The 16,387-nt window shown below is 40.9% G+C and overlaps 1 protein-coding gene across 4 annotated transcripts in view; it reads right to left on the reverse strand.

Annotated features, from left to right (window-relative positions):
- Positions 1 to 16,387, reverse strand: part of sorcs2 (sortilin-related VPS10 domain containing receptor 2) — a 727,841-nt gene that overhangs the window by 134,186 nt on the left and 577,268 nt on the right. For all 4 annotated transcript variants that reach the window (XM_059964841.1, XM_059964844.1, XM_059964843.1 and 1 more), the window contains one exon: positions 7,664 to 7,810. In XM_059964841.1, the coding sequence (XP_059820824.1) occupies positions 7,664 to 7,810 (147 nt within the window). The remainder of the gene's footprint in view (positions 1 to 7,663; positions 7,811 to 16,387) is intronic.

Here is a 16,387-nt window from a genome sequence, read left to right on the forward strand (position 1 = left end):
GGAAAGTTTTAAGGAACAGCAGATCTTAACTAAAAAAGCAATACGGAGAGAAAAAATCAGGTATGAACTCAGTCTAGCCAGGAATATAAAAGGGGATAGCAAAAGCGTTTTTAGCTATGTGAAGAGAAAGAAGATAGTTAAGAACAATGTTGGCCCCTTGAAGAATGAATTGGGAGAAATTGTTATGGGAAACAGGGAAATGGCAACAGAATTTAATGCGTACTTTAGATCTGTCTTCTCCAGGGAGGACACAAGCAATCTCCCAGATGTATGGATGGGCCAGGGTCATAAGATAGAGGAATTGAGACAGATTGACATTAGGAAAGAAACTGTGATGAGTAGACTGGTAGGACTGAAGGCTAATAAATCCCCGGGTCCAGATGGTCTGCATCCGAGGGTTCTAAAAGAGGTGGCTCAGGAAATTGTGGATGCATTGGTAATCATTTTCCAATGTTCCTTAGATTCAGGATCAGTTCCTGAACATTGGAGAGTGGCTAATGTTATCCCACTTTTCAAGAAGGGAGGAAAGGAGAAAACAGAGAACTATCGCCCTGTTAGCCTAACGTCAGTCGTGGGGAAGATGCTTGAGTCCATTATTAAGGATGAAATAGTGGCACATCTTGATGGCAGTAATAGGATTAGGCCGAGCCTGCATGGATTTACCAAGGGCTTGACTAATCTGTTGGAGTTTTTTGAGGGTGTAACAGGGATGTTAGACGAGGGTAAGCCAGTGAATGTTGTGTACCTAGATTTTCAGAAGGCATTCGATAAGGTGCCACGTAGGAGATTGGTGAGTAAAATCAGAGCTCATGGCATTGGGAGCAGGGTTTCAACATGGATAGAAAACTGGTTGGCAGATAGAAAGCAAAGGGTAGCAGTGAATGGGTGTTTCTCAGACTGGCTGGAGGTGACTAGTGGGGTACCACAGGGCTCTGTATTGGGACCACAGCTGTTTACGATTTATGTCAACAATTTAGATGAGGGCATTGAAAACTATATCAGCAAGTTTGCTGACGATACTAAACTGGGTGGCAGTGTGACATGCGAAGAGGACGTTAGGAGAATACAGGGAGACTTGGATAGGCTGGGTGAGTGGGCAGATACTTGGCAGATGTCATTCAATGTGAATAAATGTGAAGTTATCCACTTTGGAAGCAGGAACAAGAGGGCAGAGTATTGTCTGAATGGTGTAGAGTTAGGTAAGGGAGAAATGCAAAGAGACCTAGGAGTCCTAGTTCATCAGTCTATGAAGGTGAATGAGCAAGTGCAACAGGCAGTGAAGAGGGCAAATGGAATGTTGGCCTTTGTTACAAGGGGAATTGAATACAAGAGCAAGGATGTTCTTTTGCATTTGTACAGGGCCCTGGTGAGACCACACCTGGAATATTGTGTACAGTTTTGGTCTCCAGGTTTAAGGAAGGACATTCTGGCAATTGAGGAAGTGCAGCGTAGATTCACTAGGTTGATTCCTGGGATGGCAGGGTTGTCTTACACAGAGAGATTGGTGAGATTTGGCTTGTACACACTGGAATTGAGGAGATTGAGAGGGGATCTGATTGAAACGTTTAAGATAATTAAAGGATTTGATAGGATTGAGGCAGGAAATATGTTCCAGATGTTGGGAGAGTCCAGTACCAGAGGGCATGGATTGAGAATAAGAGGTCAGTTATTTAAAACAGAGTTGAGGAAGAACTTCTTCTCCCAGAGAGTTGTGGAGGTGTGAAATGTACTGCCTCAGAAGATGGTGGAGGCCAATTCTCTGGATGCTTTCAAGAAGGAGCTAGATAGATATCTGATGGATAGGGGAATCAAGGGATATGGGGACAAGGCAGGGACTGGGTATTGATAGTGAATGATCAGCCATGATCTCTGAATGGCGGTGCAGACTCAAGGGGCCGAATGGTCTACTTCTGCACCTATTGTCTATGTCCTAAACAGCCCTGCCAGTTGGTTGGCATAGGTTGTCAATGCCCAACTAGGTACGCCATCAGGGCCTGACACCTCGTGAGGGTTCACCCTCTTGAAAGATGTTCTGACGTTGGCCGCCAAGACTGAGATCACAGGGTCACCAGACACTGCAGGGATCTGCACAGATGCAGGTTTATTCTCCCTTTCAAAGTATGCATAAAAAGCATTGCGCTCATCTGGGAGAGAGCTCTTATTTTAAATCATGACACATTTGCAGAATTTGTTAAGATTACGGCAACTTTGGATCACAGCAGTCTGGAGTTATTGATGAAAATATAACTTGAGACAGAATGACCTGCTTTTGATCATAGTTCTCATTCTGTTCTTTTATAATCCAATATGTTGAAATAAATTTTACAAGATAAATCCATGATCCATAGCCAACCAATGTGAGTTCAGACACAAAATACTTAAAGTTCACATTTTTAAATCTATTTACGATTTTCACTTTCTTTTTTTAACAGCCAGCTAGCCCTTGGTTTGACTCCATAACATGGAAATTGTAGACAGACTTTATGCCAGTAAATAAATATTAACTGTGCATTCTAGAGTATGAAGTGTACAGAGAGAATGCATTCAGCATGTACATCCTCCAGAAACTAGAGTGCCTTGAAAAAGTATTCAGCCCCGACAACTATTTTCACATTTTACTGTCTGATTTTCTAAATTTAAAATATATTGAAGTAGGATTTTTTGACAAAACTTTGTGCATCACGTCAAGTCAAAAGAAATATTCCAAAACCTGTTAACAATTTACTAAAAATTAAAAATCAAAATTGTAAGGCTAAAAAAGTATTCATCCCCGTTGTAATTACTATGTTAACTGTCCTCAGGTGCACTACTGTAAATTACTTTTCCAACTCTAACTTGTTGATGCAGAAAATTGGAGGATCAACTGCTTTTAATGAATTCATAAGAATAAATACCTCCTCTCTTTGTATGATCCAACAGTATGGTGGATTTTCAACAGTCCAAACCAAACTGAAGACACAAGAGCATTTAAGACAAGTCAGGGAAATGCTACTAGAGAAGCACAAATCTGGGGACGGGTACAGAGCCATCTCAAAGGCACTGAGCCTACCTGGGAGCTCAGTGTAATCCATTGTGGAAAAAATATGAAACAACATCCACATTGCCTAGGTCATGCCAAATTTACTCACTGAAGGAGAATGGCACTTGTAAGAGATGCTACTACAACACCAACAGTCAGTCTGAGTGAGATGCAGAAATCAGTGGCTGTGGCTGGAGATGAAGATCATGGATCCACAATCTCTAAGGCCTTGTATAAGGAGGGTACTTATGGAAGAGTGGCAAGGAAGAAGCCCTGGCTTCCTTCCCTGTGAAGGCTTTGCATAGCGTCACTTACAAGATACAAGAAGGTCTTGTGGTCGGATGAGACTAAAGTGGATCTTTTTGGCCGCAATACTAAGTGGTACATGTTCCATATATCTAATAGGTTGACCACCAATCTTCTGGAAACTGATGGCTCGGTTTAGCTTTTAATTCGGATGAAATTACAAGGTGTAGCTTACTGTAAGCGGCCAACAGATGGCACTATGTGCAGTGCATGCTGCACCACATGTGGTGAGACTCATTTTGACAAAAGCAAGCTATTTTATTATTTACATTGCACTTGTTGGTGGTAGAGCTGATATTTTGTGCTTATTTTACATAAATTTAACCCCAGCTTTGGCTTCTAAGGTAAGTGTAAGTTCCAGTGTTGGTGTCAAATGGAAACATCAGTCCGTACCAATCCAACAGAAGGCTGAAATGTTGAAAAACATCTGGACCAAGGTGTTTCTGTGCGTAAGCTGTGTGACTTATTGGTTCATTGGTTCATCAACTGTGTATGATATAAAGCACCAGAAAGAAAAACATTAGCAATTCTAGAGTCAGTAAGAGCACTGAACGTGATCGAGTGATGATTGAATAGCTTCACCAGTTTCGGAGTTATGGAGTTGACTTATCAGACCGTCTGATAATGAACCAAGCTAGGTTGTTCCATTAAGAACTTAAATTAGAACATGCTTGCGACTACAGTGAAGGATGGCTTCAAAGGTTTAAGAACCCCCATGGAATTTGCATTCATAAAGAGTCTGGACCAAAATGGTCTGCAAACTATGAAGGAGCTACCAAGTACGTGGATGAATGAGCGAAGCTCATAGCTGACGAGAACCTCAGTCCTGAGCAGGTGCATAATGCAGATGAAACTGCATTACGCTGGCGATGCACGCCAAGAAATACAGCAACAGATGATCCCACGGGATTCAGGCAATCTAAGGATCGAATCACCATTTTAGGGTGCTCCAACACAGCAGGTACTCACAGATGCAAACCACTGGTGATAGGAAAAAGTACATGCCCTAGGACCTTGAAAGATGTTAAAATTTACACAGTAACATCATGCAAATTAAAATGGCTAATTTATCACTGATATTGTGTATCAATAAATATTTTATGCCAGAAGCCAGAGCACATTACATATCTGTAGGGCTACCCAAAGACTGCAAAATTCTTCTTATTTTAGATAATTGTTCCGCTCACCCCAAAGCTGAACATGTAAGAATAATGTTTTTACAGTGTACTGTACATCACTTATCCAAGTGTAAGACCAAGGAACACCACACTCTCTAAAGGCCAGGGATCGCTCACTTTTCATGAAACATCTTTTAGATGAGATGAATGCTGGTAATTCTGTACAGACATTTATTAAAGAATTTAACATGAAGGCCATCCATTGGTTCATTGCTAGAGGGTGGAAGAAGGTAGAACCTTCAACACTAAAGAATGGCTGGCTTAAGTTGTGGCCTGCCTTGATTTTGATAATGAGCCTGAAGAAAAGCTTGACATTGATTTTACAGGATTTCATGTACCCAAGGAGAAAGTAGTTGTTCATGATTTGCTTGCGAATGCAAGAAGTGTTACAGGACCTACCTGCTTTCAAAGTTCTAGCAAGTAGTCTTAATGAAGAAAACCTATATGAGTGGATGATTGCCGATGACAAAACACCTGTTACTCATCACCTTATGGACTGGGAAATTATAGACAGTGTTGAGTAAAGCACTGCTAGTGGTGAAGATGAGATGGATGAAACTGAAAGGCTTACTACTGACAAACTAGTTGAGTGAGTGATTTAATTAAAGGGTTAGAGAAATGTAACTTCATGACAGAACAAGAGCTACTGAATTTTTATTTAATTACACAGGGAGAGATCAAAACACATGAAACAACTTCACCTGGATGAAATGTTTAAAAAGATAACCGAGAAAAACATTCGCTGTAAGTGAAACTCCTCAGTTTCCTTGGGCTGCTAAATCTGGGGAATGCACACTGCGGTCCTGCCAAACCTGAGAGATCGGGATGGCTCTCCCACGCCAAATCTCGGTTTGTGTGGATGTACCCTGTTACAATTCATGCCAGGAAATAAGACAGCATACTGCATACAATTAAAGGAATTATATTTATGAATATTAACTAAAGGGATAGTAAAGAAAAGAAAGAAACAAAATGGGCCAATTATAATTAAACAGTCAATTGTGTACGGGTTGGAGGTCAAATCATGTTCTCGATATTTACTGCTTATTTATTTACTATTATTATTTATTTCTTTTTGCACTTGCACAGCTTGTTGTCATTTTCACACTGGCTGAACGCCCAAGTTGGTGCAGACTTACATTGATTCTATTATGATTATTATTCTATTATCGATTTATTGAACACGCTGACAAGAAAACATCTCAGGGTTGTATATAGTGGAATATGTACTTTGATAACAAATTCACTTTGAACTTCTTTTTTTAAATTTGCTTTTCCGCTGCAGCGACTGGAAATCTGGTCAGGATGGATGGGACGATGAATGCTGCTAAACACAGAGAGACCCTGGATTAAAAAACCTGCTAGCCTCTGCCAGAAAGCTTAAACTGGGGAGGAAGTTCATCCTTTAGCAGGACAACGACCCAAAGCACACTGCCTGAGCAATCATGGAGAGGCTTCAAATGAAGAACATTGATGTCCTCGAGTGGCCCAGAGTCCTGACCTTAACCCGATCGAACATCTCTGGCAAGACCGCAAGATCCCTGCCCACCGCTGCTCCCCAACTAACTTGGCACAGTTTGAGCAATTTTGCAAGAGGAATGGACAAATCTTGCTCCATCACATTGTGCAAATCTAGTAGAGACTTATCCAAAAAGACTACTGGCTGTAACAGCTGAGAGGTTGTTCAACTAAGTTGACCTTAACTGAGCAAAGGGGGATGAGTACTTTTGAAATGCTGACATTTCAGTTTTAGAATTTTTAGTTTTTCATGCTTTACAATTTTCCCTGTTTACCTAACTTTACTGTTGGTAAAGGAGCATGTGATTCACAAATAAAAATTCTCAGTTAAATTGATCAAAATCCCTGGTTGTAATACTCATTTAAGTGAACAAATGGTCGGGGCCAAATACCTTTACATGGCGCTGTATAAGATGTCTTCTTCTACACTCAGTGGCCACTTTATTAGGTACTGTTGTACATTGTGTGGTCTCCTGTTGCTGTAGCCCATCCACTTCAAGGTTTGACATGTTGTGTTTTCAAAGATGCTCTTCTGCACACCATTGTTATAATTCATGGTTACTTGAGTCATTGTCACCGTCAAGCGTGAACCAGTCTGGCCATTTTCCTCTGACTTCTCTCATTAACAAGGGATAGAACTGTCATAATTTTGTTTTTTGCACCATTCTCTGTAAACTATACCAGGGGTTCCCAATCTTATGGTGTTAGTCCATGGCATAAAAAAGATGGGAACCTCGGCTCTAGACACTGTTGTGCATGAAAATCCCAGATCAGAAGTTCCTGAGATACTCAAACCAACAATCTTCTCACAGTCACTTGGATCATATTTCTTCCCTGCTCGGATGTTTGGTCTGAACCTCTTGAACATTTCTGCATTGATCTGCTGCCACATGATTGGTTGATTAGATATTTGCATTAATGAGCAGATGTACAGGTGCATCTAAAAAAAGTGGCCACAGTGAATATTATTATTTCAGCCACTGCTATTAATTGAGAATTATTAGCAATCATAAAGAATGCTTGCTTATAAGCTCTATCCCATTTAGTTGCTGCAGAGAATAAGTGATAGATGCAATAGGGTACAAAATGAATGGTGCCAATTTTCTTTCGAGTACTCTGTAGGATATTGGGTCACAATGTTTCAGAAGGCACTTGTCATTGGTTAGTCACAAATCCACCAAAGTTTCATAGCTCTGCAGCTGTGCAAATCATACAACTACTATAGGCTTCAAACTTCAATAGTCAGGAACAGGGCAGCAGGGAACAGCAAATCATTTTGAAAGCTGTTTATATTGACCATACTTGGCTTCATAACAAGGGTTTCTGCTGCAATGTGACAGCACAGAGGGTCACATGAAGGCCTGGATTCTGCTGTGCTTGCTGCACAGCACCGTGACAGCAGCTGTGGAAAACCAAGCAGGAAGTACTGGCATCCATGCTGCTTTCCCTGTTTGCAAGACCAACTAAGTATGCAGGCACCTTGTGATGTCACATATTGCACAAAATGAATCAACAGAGTGGAATCATACAAAAATGTTTGAATATTCCAAGAAAACAGCTCACGACTTTCAAGGCAATAATAATTAGCAATTAAAACCAACAAGAAGAACTGAACAGCGTAACTATCTGGAGAGAAGCTTACCAGATGACAGCTGGTTGGCTTGTCATTCATATCAGTTGCAGGTGGAGTCAATAATTGCCAATCATGACCTTTGTTGTAAGTGATGTAAGTTTTCACTTTACCATTTACTTTTCTATTTGCCAGGAAAACTCCTTTAACTCCTTGTACCTTTAAGGAAAACACAGGTGGAAAAGAAAAGTAAGTGGTGAACTTTACAGGCCTGAAGTCTCACTCAACTCATTGTCCATAAACATCTCTCCAGCACAACTCCTCTTCCCAATCTTGGCTCATTGCTGTTCTGTAGCTGACTACACATCAAAAGCTCATTCAAGTACTTTCAACATGATAATGGTTCTGCTTTTATGCCCATTCTTCCAGGTAAGGAATATTTTATTTATTTTCCCATTCATCCTTTTACCAATTACCTGCAATCTATGCCCCTGGTCTAGTTCTCAGTGAACAACAGCTACTTTTTTAAAAAAAAACAGGCCTCTCAGAATCCAGACTTGAAATTGTGCACTCTGTCACCCAGGAACTTGAAATTGCTTACTCTCTCTCCACATCTGATCCCTTTCTGAGAACTGGTGTGTGTTCCCTCAGCCTACCCCTTCTGAAGTTCCCTATCAGTTCTTTGGTTTTACTTACATTGAGTGCAAGGTTGTTGCTGTGACACCACTCGACTAGCTGATCTACCTCATTCTTGTCACCATCTGAAATCCTGCCAACAATGTATCATCAGCAAATTTATAGATAGCATTTGTGCTGTGCCAGATTGTGGTCTTTCAGTTAGGAAGTCAAAGATCTAGTTTCAGAGGGAAGACCAGAGGCCCAGGTTTTGTAGCTGTAGGAGTGATGGTGTTAAACACTGAGCTGTAGTCAATAATCAAGATCCTGACATAGGTACTTGTCCCAGGATCTTATACAGTTCTACTTAATATCCAGTGAGACTCCTTTATTCACATTAATTCATTGATAGCTACAACTCCAGCTTGGCATTCAATACCATCATCTCCTCGAAACTACAGGACCTTGGCCTCAATATCTCCTTATGCAATTGGACCTTTAATATCCTCACTTGAGACCCCAGTCAGTTTGGATTGGCAACAACATCTCCTTCAACACAGGTGCACCAGAAATCTGTGTGTTAACCCTCTGATCTTCTCGCTTTATACTTCTGACTGTGAGGCTAAGCACAGCTCCAATGCCATATTCAAGTTTGCTGATGACACCACTGTCATAGACCAAATCAAAGGTGCTGATGAAACATATAGGAGAGAGATTGAATATCTGGCTTAGTGCTGCCACAACTTCTTACTCAATATCAGCAAATCCAAGGAGCTGATCACTGGCTTCAGCAGGAGGAAACCAGAAGCCCATGGAGGATCACTGGAGGATCAGAGGTGGAGAGGGTCAGCAACTTTAAATTCCTTGGTGTTATTATTTCTGAGTACCTGTCTTGGGCCCGGCACGTAAGTATAATTACAAAGAAAGTATGGCAGCGCCTCTAATTCCTTAGGAGTTTGTGCAGATTCGGCATGACATCTAAAACATTTCAAAAACTTCTAGATGTGTAGTGGAGAGTAAATTGACTGGCTGCATCACAGCCTGGTATGGAAACGTTTTGAACAGATTTCTCTTGAATGGAAAATCCTACAAAAAGCAGATGATACAGCCCAGTCCATCACAGGTAAAGTCCTCCCAACCATTGCGCACATCTAGACGAAGTGATGTTGCAAGAAAGCAGCATCCATCATCAGGGACCACCAGCCAGTCATGGTCTCTTCGTGCTGCTTCCATTAAGAAGGGGGTACAGGCGCCTCAGGACTCACACAACCAGATTCAGGAACAGTCTTAACAATCAGGCTCTTGACCGGTGGGCATAACTTCACAACTTCACTCGCCCCATCACTGAACAGTTCCCACAATCTACAGACTCACTTTCAAGGACCCTTCATCTCATGGTATCGAAACTTATTGCTTATTTATTTATTATTCTTATTTCTTTCCTTTTGCGCAATGGTCTTTTACACAATGCCCAAGCTTTCTATTGTGGATTTATTGAGTATGCCTGCAAGAAAATGAATCTCAGGGTTGTATATGGTGACGTGTATAGTATGTACACTGATATTAAAATTTACTTTGAACTTTGTCCTCTTAAATTCATAAGTATTAAAAATACTGTATAGATTTTTTTTAATGTTAGGCCAAATTAGACTAAGTGCTTTAAAATACCAAACAGCCAAAGCATCAATAATTGATTTAATAATATACACTTGGGTAATCAAATCAGATTCATAAATGTTATCCAATAAAATGCTCATATCTCAAATGCAGTTGAAAATATATAGAGAAATGAGAGTTAGCAAATTGAGTTTGGGATCCCGTTAAGAGGTGATGCACTAAAGGAACGTACACATCAGACACAATCTCAGTGTAACTTTTCACCAGATTCGGTCATCAAATTCATTCCTTTTCCATTTGCTGTAGCAGCATCAAACGTCCAAACAGGATAATACAGCATGCTTTTCTTGAATTTCTGCAGATCATTTTTAACCATTTATTAGAATGTTATTTTGCTGGATATGTAAAATAGTCGCTTTGGGTTTACTTGGGATCATTCCCACAACTCTTTCTCCAAGTTATTGATGACTACATTGGTGCCTCATCTGGCACTCTTACTGAACCTGAAAACGTCGTCACTTTTTTATTGCTTTCATATTTTCAGGCTGCATCTTTGACACTTCCCTTCTCTTTGTGGATCTTGCTGTCTCCGTCACAGGGGACAGATTAGTAACTAACACCTTTTAGAAGCCCAGAGACCTATATCTACCTTGACTGTATATCCTCTCGCCCTGCCTCCAGCAAGGACAACCTTCCTTTCTCCAAGTTTCTTAGTTTTCATCATCTCTGCTATACGAATGGGCCATTGCACTTTGTACTGATACTGAAATCAGGCTTCCCCACTGCTGTGGTGGATGGAGATGAAAATCACATTTCCTTAACTTCCTGCACGTTTGCTCTTACCACCCCCCCCCCATCCCCAATGAGTTCAACTTTCACTTCATTTTAGAACATCTCATCTGCATTAACAACAATCATCAGGTTGAGTGGCAAAGTGGGGAGGACAGGAATTGCAGATGTTTCAACTTGAAGCCCTCTATTATATTTCAACATCTGCCTTCTCTTGTACTCCATCGCATCTTCTGTCTTGGCACTCTGGAATGAACAACTTCAAAAAAATTGCTCTCCCATCATTTGCCATTCTCATGCCCTTGACCTGTTCTCACCCTATTTCCTTAAAGTGCTTTGTTAATGGTCAGTACTCTTGCTCCTTATCACCTAATTTGTCATAATCTGTATCCATGTAAACTCCCCACTCTCCCTAGTTCTTGGGAAGGATTGCTGACTTAAAATGTTCACTTATTTCACTTTCCACTGATGCTGTTTGACTAGAAAAGTTCTTCCAGCATTCCTGTTATTTTTTTGTTTCAGTTTCCAGATCTGCAGTTATATTTTGTTTTCTCACAGTCTAATCCCTCTACACCATAAATTGCTCTTCAGATCCAGGACCTCCCTTCAGACCGCCTTGCATCCAAGTTTATTAATTTTATCAAAATAGCTATCAACCAAAGGTCTAAGGGGTCTGTCAAAGGATGACATACAAGAAGAGGAAACATGGGGGTTACTAGAAAGAATACAAAAGAAGCAACACATACAACATGCTGGATGAACTCAGCAGGTTGGGCAGCATCCGTGGAAACGAACAGTCAGTGTTTTGGGCCAAGACCCTTTGTCAGGACTCCAGCATGTTGTGCGTGTTGCTTTGACCCCAGCATCTGCAGAGAAATTTCTGAATACTAAAGAAGACCTGGGTGCCAAGCACTCTAGAATTAATAAAGTTTATCTCCAAAAATCTAAAGAAGAGGGCGGCATGGCTTTACCTAACTTTTGTTTATATTACTGGGCAGCCAATATATGTTGTGCTACCTTTTGGTCTTTTTTCCATGGCCAACCCGAGTGCCCTAACTGGGTGGCAATGGAGTTGAGCTCCACTAAAGAATTATCTATCTCTGCACTTCTTGGCTCTGTACTCCCTAGTAGTTTGTCCAGATTAATAGTTAATCCTCTTGTTAGACACACTTTGCGTATATGGGCTCAGTTTAGGAAATTTTATGGTTTCCATGGTTTTTCCTTTTCTAGCCCTATCTTACATAATCACCTTTTTTCACCTACTACGTATGACTCAGCATTCCAGGATTGGTATAGGAAGGGCATTAGACATTTTGAAGATCTTTTTATTGATAATCGCTTCGCTTCTTTTCAACAGCTCTCTGCTAAGTTCAATCTGCCCAATGCTCATTTTTTTAGATATCTCCAAATTAGACACTTTATTATTCCTTTAATTCCTAACTTCCCTGAAATGCCTGAGAAAAATGTTATGGACTTATTTCTTTCTATTAATCCACTAGGTAAAGATTTAATATCATTTATTCATGATAAATTAGCAGCCTTACGACGTGCCCCTGTGGATAAAATTAAAATGGCATGGAAGCATGATTTAAATACCTCCTTATCTGATGAGACTTGGGGCTCGATTCTCAAATCGGTTAATTCAACCTCTCTTTGTACTCGCCATTGCCTTTTACAGTTTAAGATTGTTCATAGAGCCCATATGTCTAAATCTAAACTATCTCGATTTTACCCTAATATTAGTCCTCTTTGTGATAAATGCAAAAGGGGCGAGGCCTCTCTCATTCATATGTACTGGTTTTGTCCTAGCTTGGAGAAATTTTGGAAAGATGTCTTCATAACGTTATCGTATATTCTGAATCACCATCTAGAACCTAACCCTTTAATTGGTTTGTTCGGTTTCTGGGGTGAGACAGATTTACGTCTGAGTCCGACTAAGTGTCGAATATTATCTTTTGCCTCTCTCCTGGCTAGACGTTTAATCCTCCTTAGATGGAGAGATGTTGCCCCGCCCACGCATGCTCAATGGCTTAACGATATTATGGCCTGCGTAGACCTTGAAAAAATTCATTATTCAGTTCTTAATTCGGATTTAAAGTTCCATAAGGTCTGGGGTCCTTTTATTGAGTACTTTCATAACCTTCCTCTTAACTAAGGTTTTTTTTTCAGTCCCTTGCTTTCCCTTTTTTCCCTTGCAGTCCCTTTTTTTTTGGTAGTAGGCATTAATATCTTCTGTTGCTAAGTGTTTTGGGGGTTTGATTGTCCTGATTTATATTCTCTATATTGTGTTGTGGTTGGTCTGGAGTTCTTTTTTTTGTTGCGGGGCTTGGGGAGGATACTAATTTTAGATGTCTTCAATTTGGGTGCTTTCTCAATTATCTTTCTTTGTATCATATTATTATTGTATGTTTATTTTTGCACTGTATCAATGTTCTTCATTTTGATCTGGGTTTTTTTCATCTGTAGCTATTGGTAAGGCAAAAAGAAAAGTGATCCTTACTGTGAGGTGTGATCAGCCACAACCTTGATAGAAGAGATTCATTCTCTCATTTTGCCTTTCTCAAACAAGACAGAATCTTTGTTATTCTTGCCTTTGCCATGACAAACAACAGAGCTTTTGGGGAGTCACATCGACAAAAATAAAAACAAAAAATTGTTCCCTTGTGTTGTGCTGTGCTGTGCTGTGCTGTTATTCTGGTTGATCAGTAACCTAATTCCATATTGACACAGTGCTCATAATTATAACCATATAACAATTACAGCACAGAAACAGGCCATCTTGGCCCTTCTAGTCCATGCCAAATGCTTACTCTCACCTAGTCCCACCGACCTGCACTCAGCCCATAACCCTCCATTCCTTTCCTGTCCATATACCTATACAACTTTTTTTTAAATGACAATATCGAACCTGCCTCTACCACTTCTACTGGAAGTTCATTCCACACAGCTACCACTCTCTGAGTAAAGGAGTTCCCCCTCATGTTACCCTTAAACTTTTGCCCCTTAACTCTCAACTCATATCCTCTTGTTTGAATCTCCCCTACTCTCAATGGAAAAAGTCTATCCACGTCAACTCTATCTATACCCCTCATAATTTTAAATACCTCTATCAAATACCTTCTATGCTCCAAAGAATAAATACCTAACTTGTTCAACCTTTCTCTGTAACTTAGGTGCTGAAACCCAGGTAACATTCTAGTAAATCTCCTCTGTACTCTCTCTATTTTGTTGACAACTTTCCTATAATTCTTATAATCCTATGATTACTTCACATTTTGTTTCAGATTCCAGTGTCTACAGTTGTATTTTGTTTTGCACCAGTCTAATCCTCCTACACCACAAATTGTTGGGGAAACAGAAAAGAGATTTTGTGGGCAAGAGCAAGGTTCCCTGATGGTATGGTGCCTTTCAGGTGCCAAGGTCTGGGACATCTCGGATCGACTCCTCAGCATTCTCAAGTGGGAGGGTGAACCACCTAAAGGTCGTGCTCCATGTAGGGACCAATGACACGGGTAGGATGAGTGACAAGGTTCTGCAAAGGGTGTTCAAGTAGTTAGGTGTTAATTTAAAGGGCAGGACCTCCAGGATTGTGATCTGAGTATTGCTTCCCATGCCACCAGCTAGTGAGGTCAGAGCCAGGAAGGTTATACAGTTGAACTTTTGGCTAAAGAGTTGGTGTGGGGGGGAGGGCATAAAATTTTTAGATCATTGGGCTCTCTCCAGGGAAGGTGGGACAGCAGAGATAGCAGGGTTTGCACCTGAACTGGAGGGGGACTAATATCCTAGTAGGAAGGTTTGTTAATGCTACACAGTTGGGTTTAAACTAGAGTTGCAGGGGGATGGGAGCCAGAGTGCCAGAGCAGTTAGTGGGGAGGTTGTGGAGGCAGACATTGGTAAACCCTCAAACAAAATGAGGAATCAAACGGTTGAGCATGATGCAATTCGTGTCCTGAACTGCGTATATTTCAATTCAAGCGATATTGTAGGAAAGGTGGGTGAGCTCAGGGTGTGGATCAACACCTGGAATTATGGCGTTGCAGCCATTAGTGAGATTTGATTGCAGGAGGGCCAGGAATGGCATCTCAATATTCCAGAGTTCTATTATTTTCGACTTGACAGTGTAGGAGGGATTAAAGGAGGAGTGATATGTCACTAGTCAGAGAAAATGTCATGGCAGTCCTCAGTCAGGACAGACGGGAGAGCTTGTCATGTGAGGCGTTATGGGTGGAACAGAGAATAAGAAAAGTTATGACCACCTTAATTAGAGCAACAAATTTGTAAAGAGATCACAGATGGTTGCAACAAACATAAGGTTGTTATAGTAGGGGATTTTAACTTTCCACATACGGACTGGGAATCCCATACTGTAAAGGACTAGATGGGATAGAGTTTCAAATGCGTTCAAGAAAGTTTCATTCGTTAGTACGTGGAAGTCTCGACAGGACAGCATGCTATGAGGAAATGAGCAGGGCAGGTGACAGAGGTGTGTTGGGCAACACTTAGCACCTGGTGACCACAATGCCATTAGTTACAAAGTAAATATGCAAAAAGATAGGTCTGGTTCATGCACTGAGATTCTAAATTGTACTGAGGCCAATTTTGATGGTATCAGAAATGATCTGACAAGTGTGGGACAGGTTGTTTTGTGGCAAAGGTTTTCTAAGTAAGTGGAAGGCCTCTAAAAGTGAAATTTTGGGAGTACAAAGTTTGTATGTGCCACTCAGAATAAAAGTTAAAGATAGCAAGTGTGGGAACCTTGGTTTTCAAGAGATATTGAGGCCATGGTTAAGAGAAAAAGGAAGTGTGTAGCAGGTAGGAACAAATGAGGGGCTTATGGAGTATAAGAAATCCAAGAGAACACTTAAGAAAGAATCAGGAGGGCTGAAAGAAGGCATGAGCTTGCTCTAGCAGACAAGGTGAAGGAGAATCCTAAGCGATGCTACAAATATGTTATGAGGTAAAGGATTGAAAGGTATAAAATTGGTCCTCTGGAAGATCAGGATGGTAATGTGTGTGAGGAGCCAAAACAGATGGGGGAGATCTTAAATAAATAATCAGTATCTGTATTTACTCAAGAGAGGGATGCAGAGTAAGTGAGGCGAAGCGGCATTAACTTCATGGACCCTGTAGAGGAGGAGGGGTTTGCTACCCTGAGGCAAATCAGGGTGGATAAATCCCCAGTACCTGACATGGTGTTCACTGGGCAGAAATTGCCAGGGCCCAAGCACAGATATTTAAATTATCCTTAGCGACAGGATGGGTACCAGAGGACTGGAGGACAGCCATTGTTGTTCCAGTTTTTAAAAGTCTCTAAACATAAACCAGTGAGTCTAACATCAGCTGTGGGAAAGTTATTGGAAGGTATTCTGAGGGACCGGATATATGAGGTTTAGTTGGACGTGGAATGATTAAGGATAGTCAGCATGGCTTTGTACATGCCAGGTCATGTCTAACCAATCATAGTTTTCGAGGAAGTTACCAGGAAAATGGATGAAGGAATATGGATGTTGTCTACATGAACTTTAGCAAGGCACTTGACAAGGTCACACATGGGATGCTGTTTAAAAAGGTTCAGTCGCTGGGCATTCAAGATGAGATAGTAAATTGGATTATGCATTGGCTCTGTGGGAGAAGCCAGAGAGCGGCAGTAGATGGTTGCCTCTGACTGGAGGCCTGAGACTTGTATGCCACAGCGATCAGTGCTGGGTCCTTTGTTGTTTGTCATCTGTATCAATGAACTGGATGATAATGTGGTTAACTGGTTCAGCAAATTTG

The sequence above is a fragment of the Hypanus sabinus genome, chromosome 3 (genome assembly GCF_030144855.1).
Source record: "Hypanus sabinus isolate sHypSab1 chromosome 3, sHypSab1.hap1, whole genome shotgun sequence".
In the NCBI taxonomy this organism is placed as follows: Eukaryota; Metazoa; Chordata; class Chondrichthyes; order Myliobatiformes; family Dasyatidae; genus Hypanus; species Hypanus sabinus.